Genomic DNA, 16,617 nt, shown 5'->3' with positions numbered 1-16,617 from the left:
ATACAGGTGTAGAAAAGTGCCTCCATAGTCCATTTATACCTTTGTTTTTTTTGCAGGCATTTAAAAGAGATCCAAATGACTGGATTGAACAATACCAAGTCTGCACAGTTACAGATTAGAATTGGACTCTATTAAACTCAAAAGTTGTCGAAGTTTTGATTGATATAAAATGTTACTTTGTCATGTGTATTACACATGTTACCACATCACAAATTCCCATTCACATATTTACCATACAAGTATACAAGTATATTTTGATAACACAGGAAACATTAAATAAAACCATTTTATCTGAACCTCTTTTAATTACATTTAATGGCTTATATGAGTGACATTTATAGAATATTTTCAGTTTTCAAACCCTCACAGACAGTAAGACATTTTCGAAATTGGGACAAAGTAATTAGATACTCTTTAGAATTTGGTACATCACTTAAATCATCCAGTATTTCTTTGCATTTTTCGATTACTTTATTAATGGGCCATACATCAATATTTGTTTCCGACAAATTTAACCCAACTTGTTTAATGAATTCTATTTGAGCGGCAGACAGGGTATCATTCTTAGAATCTTTTTTTGTGCATTTCGTGCATGTGCAAACCTTTCCTGTGCCCACAAGTAGGTTTATATTTACATGATGCTGGGGCATCCTAGATGTTGGTTCACTGTAATAATATGTAGTAATAGTAAAAAATCAATCTATAATATAAAAATGAATGGCAAAATGTGTTGGTAAGCGCATAACTCAACAACGCCTGGACCAATTTGGCCAATTATTTTTTTATAATATTCCTTGAAGTACGAGGATGGTTCTTACGGAGAGAAAAATTAAAAAAAATAAGTGAAAAAGTCTAAAAACAACACTTTTCTATATTCCCATACATAATATTCGTAAGTAAATTTGAACTTTAATACCATATCATAAAGTTCAAGTGTTAGTGGAGGGGTTCCGGGAAGGTAAATTTTAATTTTTTGACATAATGTATTTGTTGTATTATCAACTTTCTTTTTTTTATCTTACTAGCTAGACCGGTGTCCCGAATAGCAGAATAAGTATTTAAAAAAAATTAAGAATCGTCTGTTAGGCGGTACGATGTTCGCCAGGCCAGCTAGTATCTTAATATATATAAATTAATCACGTTGTTTGCCCGCTATGGACTCCTAAACTACCGAACCGATTTCAATCAAATTTGCACACTGTGTGCAGTTTGATCTAACTTAAAAGATAGGATAGCTTACATCTCAATTCAATTTATACCCGCAATATTTTTTTTTTGCATAATATTTATTTATTATTTAGCCACAATTCTAACAGATGGCACTGTGTTGAAAGTACAAACGTTTCAAATAAGCTTCAATTTAATGGCCTTACCACCAAAAAAGCATGGTGGTCCCCATGATTGGTGTTATCGTACCGTTTCCCTTGAATAGGTTACTACTTTGTAATATAATTAAATCCTTAGCCACAGCAACGCTTGGCCGGTCTGCTAGTAATATATATAAATATTATTATGTTGCAAAATTATTACTTTTTATCAGCAAAAGTAGGCTGTGGAATTAATTTAACCAATCAAAACTGATTTTTCATCAACTTCAAATGTCTTACAGGATTTTCAAAGTTGGTTAAATAGAGTTTATCATAACCAATACTACAAGTGTCTGACTAGCTCATTTCATTGGCTTAGTCACAAGATTTGTGATTAATATCAAAGAAGTGTATTTGGTTTGAATTCAACATAGAGGTTGAAGAAATGCCATTGTTATACTTACATATTTGAAGTGGTTATTTCTTCTCCAGGCATAATTTTCTTTACAGCAATTAATACTGCTTTATTGTTTATCCATGAGACAATAACATTTGGTTTGCATTCATGCTTTAGCTTTGAATAAAATATGTATAAAGCAATATTTTCATGTTGTTGGGGGTTTATCTGGTTGCTTACTAAATCAGTTACAGCCTGAACCACATAACTTCGTGAACCATTAACACATAAATACATCATTAGCCGTGCTAAAGCTCTGAGAGCTTCATCTTTGTTTGATGTGGGCATAAACTTTGGAATTTTTAAGACATAATGCAGTAAAGCTGCACATAAAAAGCTTGCATTGTAAATAATACCGTGAACAAATGTTCTATTTTCAGGAAATGTTAGCAATGAACAATCACTTGTAGGATTAAATACTTCCCTGATAGTACTTTGTTCAATTCGACTGTTTCCCAATGTTTTAGATTCTTTAATAAATTGATTCCATTTTAATTTAGTTTTCAGCTTTAAAACTGACTTAATCATCAAATTTGGTCCTACGCTGTTACAAAACTTTTCTCTTACATTTATAATTTCACACTCATATTTATGGTATTGCTCATTGCAATTTTGCTTACATTTTTCACTGCAGAATAATACAGAACAACAGGTGTTACAAGGTATCAAATTAGGTGTTATAGAGAGACAATCATAACAGGTATTAAATTGGTTCTCTGCTGTTAACACCGTCATATATGCTTCTTCCATAGCAATTATTGTACCACTGTTAATAAAATTAGCAGCAGTAATTTTTGGTTGTGAAAACTCTACTGCAATATTAATATCCTTAGAAACAAATGGTACATCTGTATGACAAACAGCATTAAAATTAAAAAAATTATTAGTAAAGACTTTAAGAGTACTTAATGAGAGTGAATCCTTGTGTGTAAATTTAGTTGCATCTTCTCTTCTTTTAAGTAGCTTTTGCTTAATAAAATCTGGACAACCTGTTGAGAAACAACGGTCTATATCTGTGATACAATTTTGGAACCGTTTTAATGTAAACATAATATACGATCTGTTACTGTAAGCTAACGCCATTGCCTTAGAATTATTTGGTGCACATGCAAGTGCTTTGTTATAGCATTGTAATGCAGATTTATAATCCATAGTTGGAATACATTTATTTCCTGTTTCTCGAAGTGTATTAGACAATTTTTCACATTTGTTTAATTTTGGTATGTCTGGAAGATTATTGGTTTTTTTGAGAATATTAAGTGCTACTATAACAACATCAGCTAAGTCATCGCTTTTCATAGCATCATAAACTTGAGTGTCAAATCCTGATTTTTCCAAGAACTCATTAAATAATCTGGGTTGCATAAACATTATTACACAAACAAGAATTCTCAGAAAATGTTGATTGTTTTTAAAATCGATTCGTATTATTACTTATTAGTTTCAATTATTTACAAACAAAGTACTTTTTTTTTTAATGGCTCTGGCACGATTTGTGTATTAGCCAGTATAGGATTTTTTATAATTCGTGCTTGTCTTTAGAAAATTCGACCGTGTCCTCCATGTACGGTTTAGGCACTCGCCCGGTACCCCACAACCGTCCCAAAGGCCGAGAAAAAATTTAAATTAAATTAAAACTTGCCCTCGGTCCGGAAATCGAACCCGGTACCCCTCACCTAGCTGCCACTTAATAAGACCGCTAGCCAGGCACCCAAAAGTACGATTTGAATATTTAATTTAGATTAGAGTGCACAGGATAATGCACTAAAATTACGACAGATATTTGAAATAATAAGTCCGTAATATTATGGCCTACAGTAAACAAACATTATTATAAGTAGCATAACTGTCAGTATGTCACTTTATATTATAAAATGACAGTAGGTGTCATTATTTATAATATTTGTTTGACAACTGATGTATTGATTTCAATTTTCAGGCTTCAGCAATTCAGCAATCAGCATTTCGTGGCGAACATTACGATCAGTCGTTTTGTTGGGAGTTTTTGTTTTTATATTTATAAACGCGGCGCAATTAATCGGAATATCTAGCGATAAATATGGCTCAAGGACAAAATGAAGCTGCACCAGTAAAGGAAAGATATATTCCAAATGGATTGAAATTTGCTTTTGGTGGATTTGCGGGGTGTGTAATTTATTATCCAAGCGCTTAATAACATATATAATTTAATACGTAAAGATAATGTAGGTAAAATTAGTTTAAACTTGAAAATTATTTAATTACTTACACTATATTTAGATTGATGTTATTGACCTTTAACTTTTTATTGTAATGTTGATATTATGTAACTAACATACTGTTGCAAAATGCTTGTATTGGTAATCTTGGTGTGTTATTGAAATTTTTATTTCAGTATGGCAGCTACATGTGTTGTCCAACCACTTGATCTAATCAAAACCCGGATGCAGTTAAGTGGTGGTGGTCGATCATCCTTCACTGTAGCTGGTGAAATTGTTGCTCGTGAGGGATTTGCTTCATTATACACCGGACTATCTGCTGGCCTGCTTAGACAAGCAACTTATACAACAACACGTCTTGGTGTTTATAGCTGGTTATTTGACACTTATAGAGAGTAAGTAATTTGTCTAAATTAAATCAGGTTTTGTCTTATAATTATCATTATATGTTTCCTGTTATAACATAGGATTTCAGTTTCTTCAGTGCTACAAGCTATACTTTTTTCATACCCTATTGTTTTTTATATCTCTATTTTTCTCAACCTTCATAAATTCAACTTTGTCTTGTAGACAGTCTTGTAGACTTAAAGAATCTTGGTGTGCTCAGCTAGGCCTATAGTACTTCAGTCCCGGCAATCTCATGCAAATTCGGCCCCTTATAGAGTACTGTTCTCGCCTCTGGACGGAAGCTCCTGAGTACCAGCTCCTTCCACTTGACTGTATTCAACAAAGAGCAGTTTGAATCATTGACAACCCTCATCAATTGTCGGGTTATGAGACTAGATTTATCTCTGTTACATTTTGAAAAGTAGGAAACTGAAATATAATGATATTTATTTTAACGTAATATACATGGATCAAATGTAGGTCTAAGTGCAGAAACTGAGTCTACACTGATTATATACATACTTGTAGTTATTCATTTTGTATATATTATGATCCCTTACATACTAACTCCCTAATCTTAAAAACTTAATCATTTTAATTGCACTGTTTCAAAGAACTCATTTGTCTTCTTTCGTTATAGCTTAAAATTAATTTGATAGAAACAATAGACACAATTGATGAAAGAATACTTCGTTTTTATTATTATGGGAGCTAGATTGTAGGCATGAACGAGAATATTGTCTGGTATGGTAAGAACATGCCAAGAAACTTAAAAGTATTTCTTAAAAATTGCTACAAACATGCCTTAAAATGATCATTTCAAATTCTCATACTATTGTTAATTTGACTAGTAAACATTACTGACTGAATAGAAAACCATGACATCATGAATAATATTGGTTTATATAGTATTACAGTCAAATTGTTTGTATAGGACAAAAATGACAATGAGACACTAGAAGTTGTGTGCAAAATATGGAGGCTTAGATGGATTTGATAAAGATAAATAAATTCTAAAAAGTTTACAACTCGGAAGGCAAATTCTTTACAAGTATATAACTTTGTTACAATTGACTTATGTACAGTTAATATTACAATTCTGATCAGCGAGAGACGCCTATGAATGCTTATTAGAAACTAGACTAGTTTGAGTAGTGTTAGCCTAGTGGCTTCAGCGTGGGACTCTCATCCCTGAGGTCATCGGTTCGATCCCCAGCTGTGCATCAATGGACTTTCTGTCGATGTACGCATAAAGTCCATTGCGCATAAACCAGCTTGGCTTAGACCCATAAAAGTGGACAGGAGTCTGTCCGGCACAAGAGGCTATTAGATTGACAAATGATCATGAAACAGATTCATATGTAAATGTTAAGTTAAAAGGTTGTAGCGGCACTGATTTATTTTATTTAAGGAAAAGTTAATTCAGTCCTTCTGTCTTACAAAGTTTTAGGTGCATAAAATTTGTGATGAAATTGTATGTGTTGTGAACTGTTTTGACCTATCAACCCTATTGATACTATTGTTTGATAATATTCTGTTCTATACTTACGATGGAAAAATATATATCAAATGGCAATAACCTTTTGTTTATGATATACTGGCCTTTGCTTATGACTCCGGTTGTGGAATTTTATTTAGGTCTGTTATTAAGCTTTTATTACTGACACCTAGTAACTAGTTAATCTACAAATGTGCCGGTTTTTGCTATCAGCGTGACCTGTGACAAAGGCCTCTTCCAGCTGCTTCCGTTCATTTCTCTAGTTAGCTCTTTTTGTCCAAGTTGTGCCTCCTCTTTATTTCGTCTGCCCGTGATGTCTTCCTCTTTTCCTTTTTCCATCTCGTGGTTGCCTTTCTGTTTTCTTTGTCCATTTCAACCTGCTATCTCTCGTCATGTGCTCGCTCCAGCGCCATTTATCGCTATCAATTATTTTCTTTATAATGTCCTCTACTTTGGTCGTTAATCTTATCTCTTCTGCTCTTTTGCGATGTCTCAGTGTTACACCCACCATGTTTCTTTCCATTCCTCTTTGAATTTCTTCCTCAGACAGTTGAGAACATGCTTTCAACTTTCTGAGATAATGCCCAAGTTTGGCAACCGTATTATTATTATTATGTATATAAACACACTAGCAGTTTAATAAGCTGATGCGCGTGTATTTTGAGATTTGGAGAAACTATCCAATCTATTTTTAAAGGAGTTCAAAGACTGACTACACTTTCCGGAAGCCTATTTCAGTCATGTGACACTTGGTAGGATATATGTCTGTATGCTTAACATATATATATATGAAGTAAATATATGTTATATAATATATGTAAATATAATATGATTGTTACACAGAAATCTAATGATATTAATAATTCAAAATCGAAGCTTATTAGTTCTGCTGTTTGACCCTCGTGGGTCAAAAACATACAAGAACTGTACTCTGCTCTGCTTTACAAAAAAATTATATGACTTAGAGTCAGTCACATGGCGATTAAAAAGAGTGGCGGAGAGTTTCTAGCCCGCTCTACGCCCTTGACTTGCAAACTAGTAGTAAATGTAAATTTAGAATCAATTTATATCTTTTCTGTTGGCGTTCATAAGTATTCTTGTATGAATAAAGTTATTTTGAGTTTGAGTTTAAATCTTACTCTATATCAATTTACATCGATATTGGTTAACCGTTTAAAAAAATATTGTTATGAAAGAGATTAATTATCGAAACATATTTTCACAGATTAGGTTAAAAGCCAAAATATGGTATCGTGTGGTCACCACACTGTCTCTTGCTTCATGATTTCATGAATTTACAGCCTAAAAATGTAATAGGTACATAAATTTAAAATGTACTGACTCTATTTCAGGCGACACGGAGGTGAAGCGCCGGGTTTCGGAGTGAAAACTGCACTAGGTGTTGCAGCAGGTTCTATTGGTGCCTTCGTAGGAACACCTGCAGAGGTAAGAAACTATTTTTTTTTTTCAGGGATCAATCATTCTTTCAGACTGTCAATTATGTCAAACTTGAATGTCAATAAATGTTTTGACAGGTTTTGAATTTAAATTTAAGTTTGTAGTACGCTCTGGAATACCGGCTCGGGGCCTGAGCAAAATCACTACCACACTTTACATGGCTAACCAATTGCCAAACGAATTTATATGAAAAGGTCACGTGACAAAGCGTTAGCTAATGTCATTCACATATAAATCGTTTAGCGATAGTCACGACGGTCGAAAAGTGATTTTGTCTCGAGCCTCTAAAAAACCCTGGCTATGAACTTTTTGTACTCTGTGAATTTGGGTGACCCTAATCTGTCAATTGGCAATCGAATTTTTTGACAAATAAAATTCGCGGGAACTTTTGCCTGATAAATAATTGTCTTTCGTAGATAGAGTATAGAACTAGATGAGCTTCTAAAATAACAATAATAACTAAAGAGAGAAGGCATATACGTGAAATACTTAAGTGCGAGCGAAACAGAGTATCAGTCTTTCTGTCTCTATTTGCGTATCGGGTTTTATTTATTCACCACCGAACCCTTGGTGGTAAACAAGTTTTCACGGCTAACTGATAAATCTGTGAAACCCAAGTCAAACCCATATTTTTAAGACTTTATCCTTATAAGAGGTGTATTTAAAGTGTCAGTCATGGTGAATTGTTGCATAATTGGCTGTAAAAGCTATAGTGAACGTAAAGAACCAAACATAACCTTTCATCGGTAAGTAGCTTATTTTGTCACGACTCAGTAACTTTGTTCAAGAATTATTCATTCGAATGTGTATTTTGGTCAAAAATAAGCAATCTTCAATGAATTAAAACTGTAAATACGACATATGTCGATCATTTGCTATCTCACACGCTGTACGCTGATGCCTGGTCTATACCATAGTCCGTCTACGTTGTCTTTACAATACAATACTTCATCACTATGGGAACGGAAAATTGCATGGCACATTGACCTGCTCATGTTTGAGTTTATGCCAAGATTGACACGAAAATAGACCACAACTCAAGTTCAAAGTCAATACAGGCGATAACATACAAGTATAAACAAAGTAGATAAAGAGGAATGGAACAGATATGGTTAATTATAACTTTACGCGATTTGATTTATTTTAGTCACTTGACAGTTCTTTGTACTTTAGAGAAGTCATGGCCAGAGTTTGCTAAATCCAGTTGAAAGATTTTTTTTAATTTGCCCTTAAGCCTGTCTAAGAGCAGTGTGGCTTTTGGGTTCGACTCTCATCCCTGTGGTCGTAAGTTCGATCCCCGGCTGTCCACCAATGGATTTTCTTTCTATGTTGGCATTTAATATTCGCTCGAACATCGTGAGGAAACCTACTTTCCTTAGATCCAAAAAGTTCCTACTTGCCTATTAGATTGACAAATTATCATGAAACAGATGCAGAAATCTGAGTCCCAGACCTAAAAGGTCGTAGCGCCGCTGCTCAGGCTAAAATCATACAACACGCGTCCTATATATTCTTAATATGTATGATTTATTTATTTTTTGTTTCGCTCCTTTCAAATTTTCTTTTTCAATTACATGGAAAATTTTTGTACGAGCCAATGATGTACACTTTTCTTACTCAGGCTTTCTTAGTTTTATAAGCGTAGCGATTTCTTAAATCGTCGGAGTTGCGCCCGGAGAGTATAGACAGACGCAGGTACTTTCTTCAACTGTTACATTACATTCATTTGTTTCATAGCAAATTGTTTCATTATTTCGCATATTCTATTTTTGTACGCGATTGGCATATATATAATACTTCTGTGAGTGTGTATGTCACTGAACTTCTCTCAAACGACTGGACCGATTTTGATGAAATTTTTTGTGTGTGTTCAAGGGGATCTGGGAATGGTTTAGATTCACAAATCAGCCCGCCAGATAGCGCTGCAGTCGGTACTTTCATACTTTGCTTTACTAATTGCTTGAAATATCATGCAGGACAACGTCTGTCGGGTCCACTAGTTATAGAGTAAAAATAAACTCCTCTATTATTTAAACCACTCCCATGACCCCCCATGGGGGTGGTCCCCATGACCCAGGAACAGAGCAGTGTTGACCTAATGGCTTCAGCGTGCGACTCTCATATCTGAGGTCGTAGGTTCGATCTCCAGCTGTGCATCAATGGACTTTCTTTCTATGTGCGCATTTAACATTTGCTCGAACGGTGAAGGGAAACATCGTGAGGAAACCGACATGTCTTAGACCCAAAAAGTCGTCGGCGTGTGTCAGGCACTGGAGGCTGATCACCTACTTGCCTATTAGATTTTAAAATATCATGAAACAGATTCAGAAATCTGAGGCCAAGACCTAAGAGGTTGTAGCGCACTGATTTATTTTGTTATGACCCAGGAACAGTAAGATATTTATGTATATCAAAAAATACGTGTTTCATAAAAATAACTTTATTATAAAACTTTTAAAGTTTGACAATATAATCAATTATAAAATTGTCAGATTATATTGTTTTATTAAATAATAAAACAATATAATCTGTCAATAAATAATTTAAATGCCAATTTTGTCTGTAGTCAAGTTTCTTTATGTGTAGGTGGCGCTAATTCGGATGACAGCTGACGGAAGATTGCCAGCGGAACAAAGAAGGAATTATAAGAATGTAGTCGACGCTTTGTTGAGGTCAGTATTCAATTTCTATCAACTATACGGTTGGGCGTATTAATGGTCAAAGTATACGTGAAGTCTAGTCGAAGTTTGAAGAAGTATCTTGACTATACACTTTGAGTGCTACTTGCTATCTGAGTGGAGCTTACGAACTGGCCTGTATTTGCTACTAAACGTTTTCCTTAGTTCTTCATCAGAACTGGATACTATTGTGACAGGTTTGGGAAGACTGAGATACCAATTTTTAAGTAGTAATACAGAAAAGGTTTAGATAATAGAGATTTTAAAATTAATTTGAATAAATAATTTCAGAATAATTCGCGAAGAAGGCGTGTTGAAGTTATGGCGTGGTGCGATGCCCACAGTTGGACGGGCCATGGTCGTTAATGCGGCTCAACTTAGCACGTACTCACAGGTAAGTCGGACTCAGTGTTGGCCATTATCTCTAGCCTATTGAACAGTATCATATATCATATTATAGTAGTACATAGTAGTATATAGTTCCGATCGGATAAATATCACCCTATTCAAAGTCGGAACTTACCTAAGTGTGACTCCCATGTGTCAAATTCCATAACATTTTTGACATATGGAAGTCAGACTTAGCGGTAAGTTTCACTTACCTTTAGAGTTAGGAAATCATACCCTATTTAAGGTCGGTACTTAAGTGTAACTCCCATGTGTCAAATTCCAATACATTTTTGACATATGGAAGTCAGACTTAGCGCTAAGTCTCGTTTCACTTAGGGTTGGGAAATCTCACCCTATCCAAAGTCGATACTTACCGCTAAGTGTGACTCCATTATGTCAAAAATTTATTTGACTTTGTAATGGTATACTCACGGTTTTCCTTCACTATGTGAGCAAATTGTTCGAATCCACGACCTTAGTGTTATTCGTTAACTATATTAACAATTCTACTTTTCAGGCTAGGGAAATGTTTGTGGGTTACGTTCCTGCTGGTATAACGCTGCACTTCTGCGCGTCCATGGTGTCTGGTCTGGTCACCACCATCGCTTCGATGCCCGTGGATATCATTAAGACCAGGTATTTATTTTCATCGAAAAAGAAGCGCCATTGAGTGCGGAGGGCCTTTTCCAGTTAAATAAGAGACTACTAGAAAAATATAGAATCCAATATATTATATAAACGGTGGAACTCGAACTTAGGACCTATTTTTTATTTAACCGGGAAATGAGAGTTAAATTTGAATTATTTTTCATATAGCTTTTTAAAATTTTAAAATGCTTCTGTTTCTTCATTAAACCGTCAATTTCTGAAATATCTAGCTTTTTTATATTATTATAAGAGTATCTGGGATACAAGAAGTTTCATTTTAAAAATGTAATACGTGGTTCCAACTAGGTTTCATACAGAATACAAAACGTGGCCAAAGAGTTGATATTCTAATTTCAAAAATTATTTTACTTATAGAACACAAAATGCGACTAAACGATGACATTCTAATTTCAAAAATTATTTTACTTATAGAACACAAAACGCGGCTAAACGATGACATTCTAATTTCAAAAATTATTTTACTTATAGAACACAAAACGCGGCTAAACGATGACAATCTAATTTCAAAAATTATTTTACTTATACAACACAAAACGCGACTAAACGATGACATTCTAATATCAAAAACTATTTTACTTATAGAACACAAAACGCGGCTAAACGATGACAATCTAATTTCAAAAATTATTTTACTTATCCAACACAAAACGCGACTAAACGATGACATTCTAATATCAAAAACTATTTTACTTATAGAACACAAAACGCGACTAAACGATGACATTCTAATATCAAAAACTATTTTACTTATAGAACACAAAACGCGGCTAAACGATGACAATCTAATTTCAAAAATTATTTTACTTATAGAACACAAAACGCGGCTAAACGATGACAATCTAATTTCAAAAATTATTTTACTTATAGAACACAAAATGCGGCTAAACGATGACATTCTAATTTCAAAAATTATTTTACTTATAGAACACAAAACGCGGCCAAAGAGTTGATATTCTAATTTCAAAAAATATTTAGTTACAGAACACTAAACGCGGCTAACAGTTGACGTTCTAATTTCAAAAATTATATTACTTATACAACACAAAACGCGGCTAAACGATGACATTCTAATTTCAAAAACTATTTTACTTATACAACACAAAACGCGGCTAAACGATGACATTCTAATTTCAAAAACTATTTTACTTATAGAACACAAAACGCGGCTAAACGATGACAATCTAATTTCAAAAACTATTTTACTTATAGAACACAAAACGCGGCTAAACGATGACAATCTAATTTCAAAAATTATTTTACTTATAGAACACAAAATGCGGCTAAACGATGACATTCTAATTTCAAAAATTATTTTACTTATAGAACACAAAACGCGGCTAAACGATGACATTCTAATTTCATAAATTATATTACTTATATTGGGTGTCCCAACTAGAACGCAATTTTTAAATTTGACGCCATTCGAAGTGTCATTGTTTGACATTTCAACAATTGTTTTTTTTTGCTAGTAGAAGGTACGAGGTTAGTAAAAATGGAGCGCTACACGAATGAAATACGCATTCTCAGTGTGAAATTGTTTTACCAAAATGGTGAAAGTTTTGCGGCTACAGTTCGCAAATTGCGATCAATGTGGGGTCACAATAATGCTCCAAAAGAGTCAACTGTAAAAAGATTAATGGATAAATTTGCCAAAACTGGATCTGTTTGTGATGTAAAGACAACAACGCGCCATCGACCAGGTCGATCGACCGAAAATGTCGCAGCTGTACGTGATGATGTCGCTCAAACTCCATCCACCTCAATTCGACGGCGAGCTCAGCAAATTGGTGTCTCCAAATCCACTATGCAGCGAATTTTGACGAAAGATTTGCATCTTCATGCATACAAAGTTCAATTGACTCAGGAACTGAAGCCAGCTGACCATTTACAGCGAAGGGACTTCGTTAATTGGGTATTGGAGAGACAACATGAAAATGCTGATTTTGCCGATAAAATCATCTTCAGTGACGAGGCCCATTTCCATCTTGATGGCTTCGTCAATAGGCAGAATTGTCGCATTTGGGGTGAGGAAAATCCTCGAGTGATTCACGACAAGCAAATGCATCCTCAACGTGTCACTGTGTGGTGTGGTTTTTGGGCTGGAGGAATCATTGGACCTTTTTTTTATGAAAATGAGGCAGGTCAAGCGCAAACAGTCAATGGTGTTCGGTATCGTGAAATGATAACCAGTTTTTTCTTGCCCAGAGTTGAAGAAATGAATGTGGAGGGCATGTGGTTTCAACAAGACGGCGCCACATGTCATACAGCCAGAGAAACAATTCAATTGCTGCATCAGTCATTTCCCGGTCGTGTTATTTCGCGTTTTGGAGACCAGAATTGGCCGCCTAGATCGTGCGATTTAACACCTTTAGATTTTTTTTTTAAATATCTGTGTTTTATTTAAAATTTAAAAATTGCGTTCTAGTTGGGACACCCATTAGAACACAAAACGCGGCTAAAAGATGACATTTTAATTTCAAAAACTATTTTACTTATACAACCCAAAACGCGGCTAAACGATGACATTCTAATTTCAAAAATTATTTTACTTATAGAACACAAAACGCGGCTAAACGATGACAATCTAATTTCAAAAATTATTTTACTTATACAACACAAAACGCGGCTAAACGATGACATTCTAATTTCAAAAATTATTTTACTTATACAACACAAAACGCGGCTAAACGATGACAATCTAATTTCAAAAATTATTTTACTTATAGAACACAAAACGCGGCTAAACGATGACAATCTAATTTCAAAAATTATTTTACTTATAGAACACAAAACGCGGCTAAACGATGACAATCTAATTTCAAAAATTATTTTACTTATACAACACAAAACGCGGCTAAACGATGACAATCTAATTTCAAAAATTATTTTACTTATACAACACAAAACGCGGCTAAACGATGACATTCTAATTTCAAAAATTATTTTACTTACAGAATACAAAACGCGGCCAAAGGTCAGAGTCAAATGTCAGTAGTGTCAAATCTCCTCAAAAACGAAGGGGTGTTATCACTGTGGAAAGGATTCGTGCCCTACTACGCCCGATTGGGTCCACACACTGTGCTCACTTTCATCTTCCTAGAACAACTCAACGCTGCTTACTTTAAGTATACGTAATTATTAAGACTTAAACCATTTAAGTTAATATATTTAGCTATAGAAAGCTAAAAAACCAGCTAACTGCGTAATTATAAAAGTAAAAAAAAAAACACGTGCTTGATAAAAATCTCATTTCTACTACCGTCTCTTTTCAACAAATTGTGTTTACACTGATGAAAAGAGACAGAATACTTATAACGGTGTAAACTAATATATATATTTAAGTTAATGTGTTTTTATAAAGTTAGTGTTGGTTCAAAACCATTGTAAGTATAAATGTAGTTGACAGTTCCTTATTAGTACAAAATTAATCACTTTTTTGTAATTATTTAACTTAAATTTTCTTATTTGTTGAGTATATATTTTAATTTTATGAAACCATTGCTTTTATATATTGTAACTCGGTCGTGTGATAATAATGGCGCCAAGCGCGGCGTGGTCACAGATACAAAATATGCCATAGAGTAAACATAGACTATAGATTTGAACTGGAAATGAAGTATCAAGATTATTTTTGAAAAGTCAGCGCGATAAAAAAAAATAATCGAACATTAAAAATTTATTTGATCGATTTTTTTACGAACGACCATTTTGGCGACACTACAGTTATGTTTCAAGGGCCGTGTTCTATAAATCTTAATGAAATCACTTAGATGGTTGTATGTTTTCCTAAAAAAATTTTTTTTTAAATTATTTCTGTATACAAAAAAAATGCTAAAACAGTGCTTCCAAACAATGCTTAAGCTGAGATCACATTTAATTAATTTTTTGTTATTTACAATTTTATAGCATTTTTTTTATTCACAAAATTATATTATATTCAGTAGTTATACACCAAATTTTTGTTATAATTCACGAAGTTTAAAAATAATGATTTTTTCTAGGTATATTAAATGATTTCCCGATGTGTATGAAACACAAAATTGTGATAAACCCGTTGTAATAAATGATTTTTATATTTGTGCCAAAATTATGCTGCCATTTTGAATGTGTTTTTTAAATATTCTTGACTCATTTGTTTGTTTTTTTTTTATAATTGTCAAAATTTTTATTGAGATTATTTTATATGCACAAATATTTGCTCGAATATGTTAGCGCATTTTTTCTTAGCATTTTTATAGAACTGTGGTAGACTTGTAGTATCGAACCTAATTATTATTATGTCTAATTTGTCCAGAAAATGATGGGCTTTTTGGAGTTATTTTAGTACTCCTGTCGTATAATACGGTGATAGTGAGACTAATTAATATATATTTTTATAGCTATTTTGTGACACGAAATATATTGTTATAAATTGTTGATTTTGTTTTTATTTAAACCCTCAAAGTCAAATCATTTATTTCAATTACACCACCTAAAATTGCACTTTTGAACGTCAAACAAACTACAAAGAAGATTCTAGTTGCCCCTTCCAAAAGGTAGTTTCGTGTGGAGAAGAAACTGGGCAAGAAACTCCACACTTACTCTTTTAAAATAGGTTTACAATATTTTGTTTACATTAGTTAAATAATTATATGTGAAGACAATGTAGGTACTCTTAGAATAAACTACTATACTAAAAAAGTTGTATACATGTTCCTCACATATTTACAAATATCTCCATTTCCATTGTACAGTTTATATTGCTACTTCTCTCTTCGGAGAAGGAAGTGGGCGTGAGCTTGTGTATAGGTCCCTCCAGTAGGTGCTGCTACCGCCACAGAGACCTCAGTGTGGACTCCTTGGTAGGTAGAAGTATTTAGCAATATTTCCGGCAGGACCAGCAGTGGATAGGAGCTGAGTAAACGTGGGAATTCCAGTGGCGGATTTACCAGCAGGCTGAGTTGGCTGATGCCTAAGGCGGCAGGTTTTTTTTGCTACCTCTTAGAAATCAAACAGATTTTGACGTTTTTTGATTTTGTAAGTCTGCTACATATTTTACCAACTTTCACATCTCACTTGTCATTGTACTTCTGCAGAAAACTTCCATACTCTAGAGCAGGGGTAACCAAACTACGGCCCGAGGGCCACATCTGGCCCACGGACAGATTTTGTCCGGCCATCGGAGAGCTAGCATACTTGAAAACTCCTTTTAGAGAACATATTTTTTGTAGCAAATTAAATTTAGTTTACTGAAGTATTCTAATTTTATGTTGAATAATTATTAAAATGACATCTACATTGATATGGTCATGGGCTAACTACTCATAACATTGTTGTAGGCTTATTGTTAACTAAACACATAACTTATAACAAGCATAATGACATATGGTTTTGGCCCTCGGATCTTACTGGAGTAATCAGTATGGCCCTAAGGCTGGAAAGTTTGGAGACCCCTGCTCTAGAGTAAGCTACGCTGCCCCCCAACCAGTAATGCATAAAAATAAAACAAAAAACTTGGCGATAAAAAGAGTGTCAGAGAATTTATTGCCAGTTTTTCTCTTCCGTTCTACGCCCTTGATTTGAGAACTGGCAGTTA

General features: G+C 34.0%; 2 protein-coding genes across 2 annotated transcripts; one reads left to right on the top strand and one right to left on the bottom strand.

The window, feature by feature from the left end:
- Positions 1 to 285: 285 nt before the first annotated feature.
- On the bottom strand, positions 286 to 3,268 carry LOC125060576 (SET and MYND domain-containing protein 4-like). Its single transcript, XM_047665516.1, has 2 exons — positions 1,772 to 3,268; positions 286 to 666 (listed from the first exon to the last, which is right to left on the bottom strand). The coding sequence occupies exons 1-2, from the start codon at positions 3,133 to 3,135 to the stop codon at positions 336 to 338; spliced, it is 1,695 nt and encodes a 564-aa protein (XP_047521472.1). The 5' UTR covers positions 3,136 to 3,268; the 3' UTR covers positions 286 to 335.
- Positions 3,269 to 3,691: 423 nt separating this feature from the next.
- LOC125060580 (mitochondrial 2-oxoglutarate/malate carrier protein) lies at positions 3,692 to 14,667 on the top strand. Its single transcript, XM_047665519.1, has 7 exons — positions 3,692 to 3,909; positions 4,139 to 4,357; positions 7,200 to 7,293; positions 9,892 to 9,977; positions 10,275 to 10,377; positions 10,891 to 11,009; positions 13,997 to 14,667. The coding sequence occupies exons 1-7, from the start codon at positions 3,824 to 3,826 to the stop codon at positions 14,175 to 14,177; spliced, it is 888 nt and encodes a 295-aa protein (XP_047521475.1). The 5' UTR covers positions 3,692 to 3,823; the 3' UTR covers positions 14,178 to 14,667.
- The last annotated feature ends 1,950 nt before the right edge of the window (positions 14,668 to 16,617 follow it).

The sequence above is a fragment of the Pieris napi genome, chromosome 22 (assembly GCF_905475465.1).
Source record: "Pieris napi chromosome 22, ilPieNapi1.2, whole genome shotgun sequence".
NCBI lineage: Eukaryota > Metazoa > Arthropoda > Insecta > Lepidoptera > Pieridae > Pieris > Pieris napi.
This window is presented reverse-complemented; position numbering and strand designations above follow the sequence as displayed.

Bases quoted from the DNA above. Each gene is read 5' to 3' on its own strand.
- LOC125060576 (XM_047665516.1), bottom strand. From the start codon at position 3,135: ATGTTTATGCAACCCAGATTATTTAATGAGTTCTTGGAAAAATCAGGA. The intron at 667-1,771 runs GTAAGTATAACA...ATATTATTACAG, and splicing joins GAAATAACCACTTCAAATAT to TGAACCAACATCTAGGATGC.
- LOC125060580 (XM_047665519.1), top strand. From the start codon at position 3,824: ATGGCTCAAGGACAAAATGAAGCTGCACCAGTAAAGGAAAGATATATT. The intron at 3,910-4,138 runs GTGTGTAATTTA...TTTTTATTTCAG, and splicing joins GCTTTTGGTGGATTTGCGGG to TATGGCAGCTACATGTGTTG. The intron at 10,378-10,890 runs GTAAGTCGGACT...TCTACTTTTCAG, and splicing joins AACTTAGCACGTACTCACAG to GCTAGGGAAATGTTTGTGGG.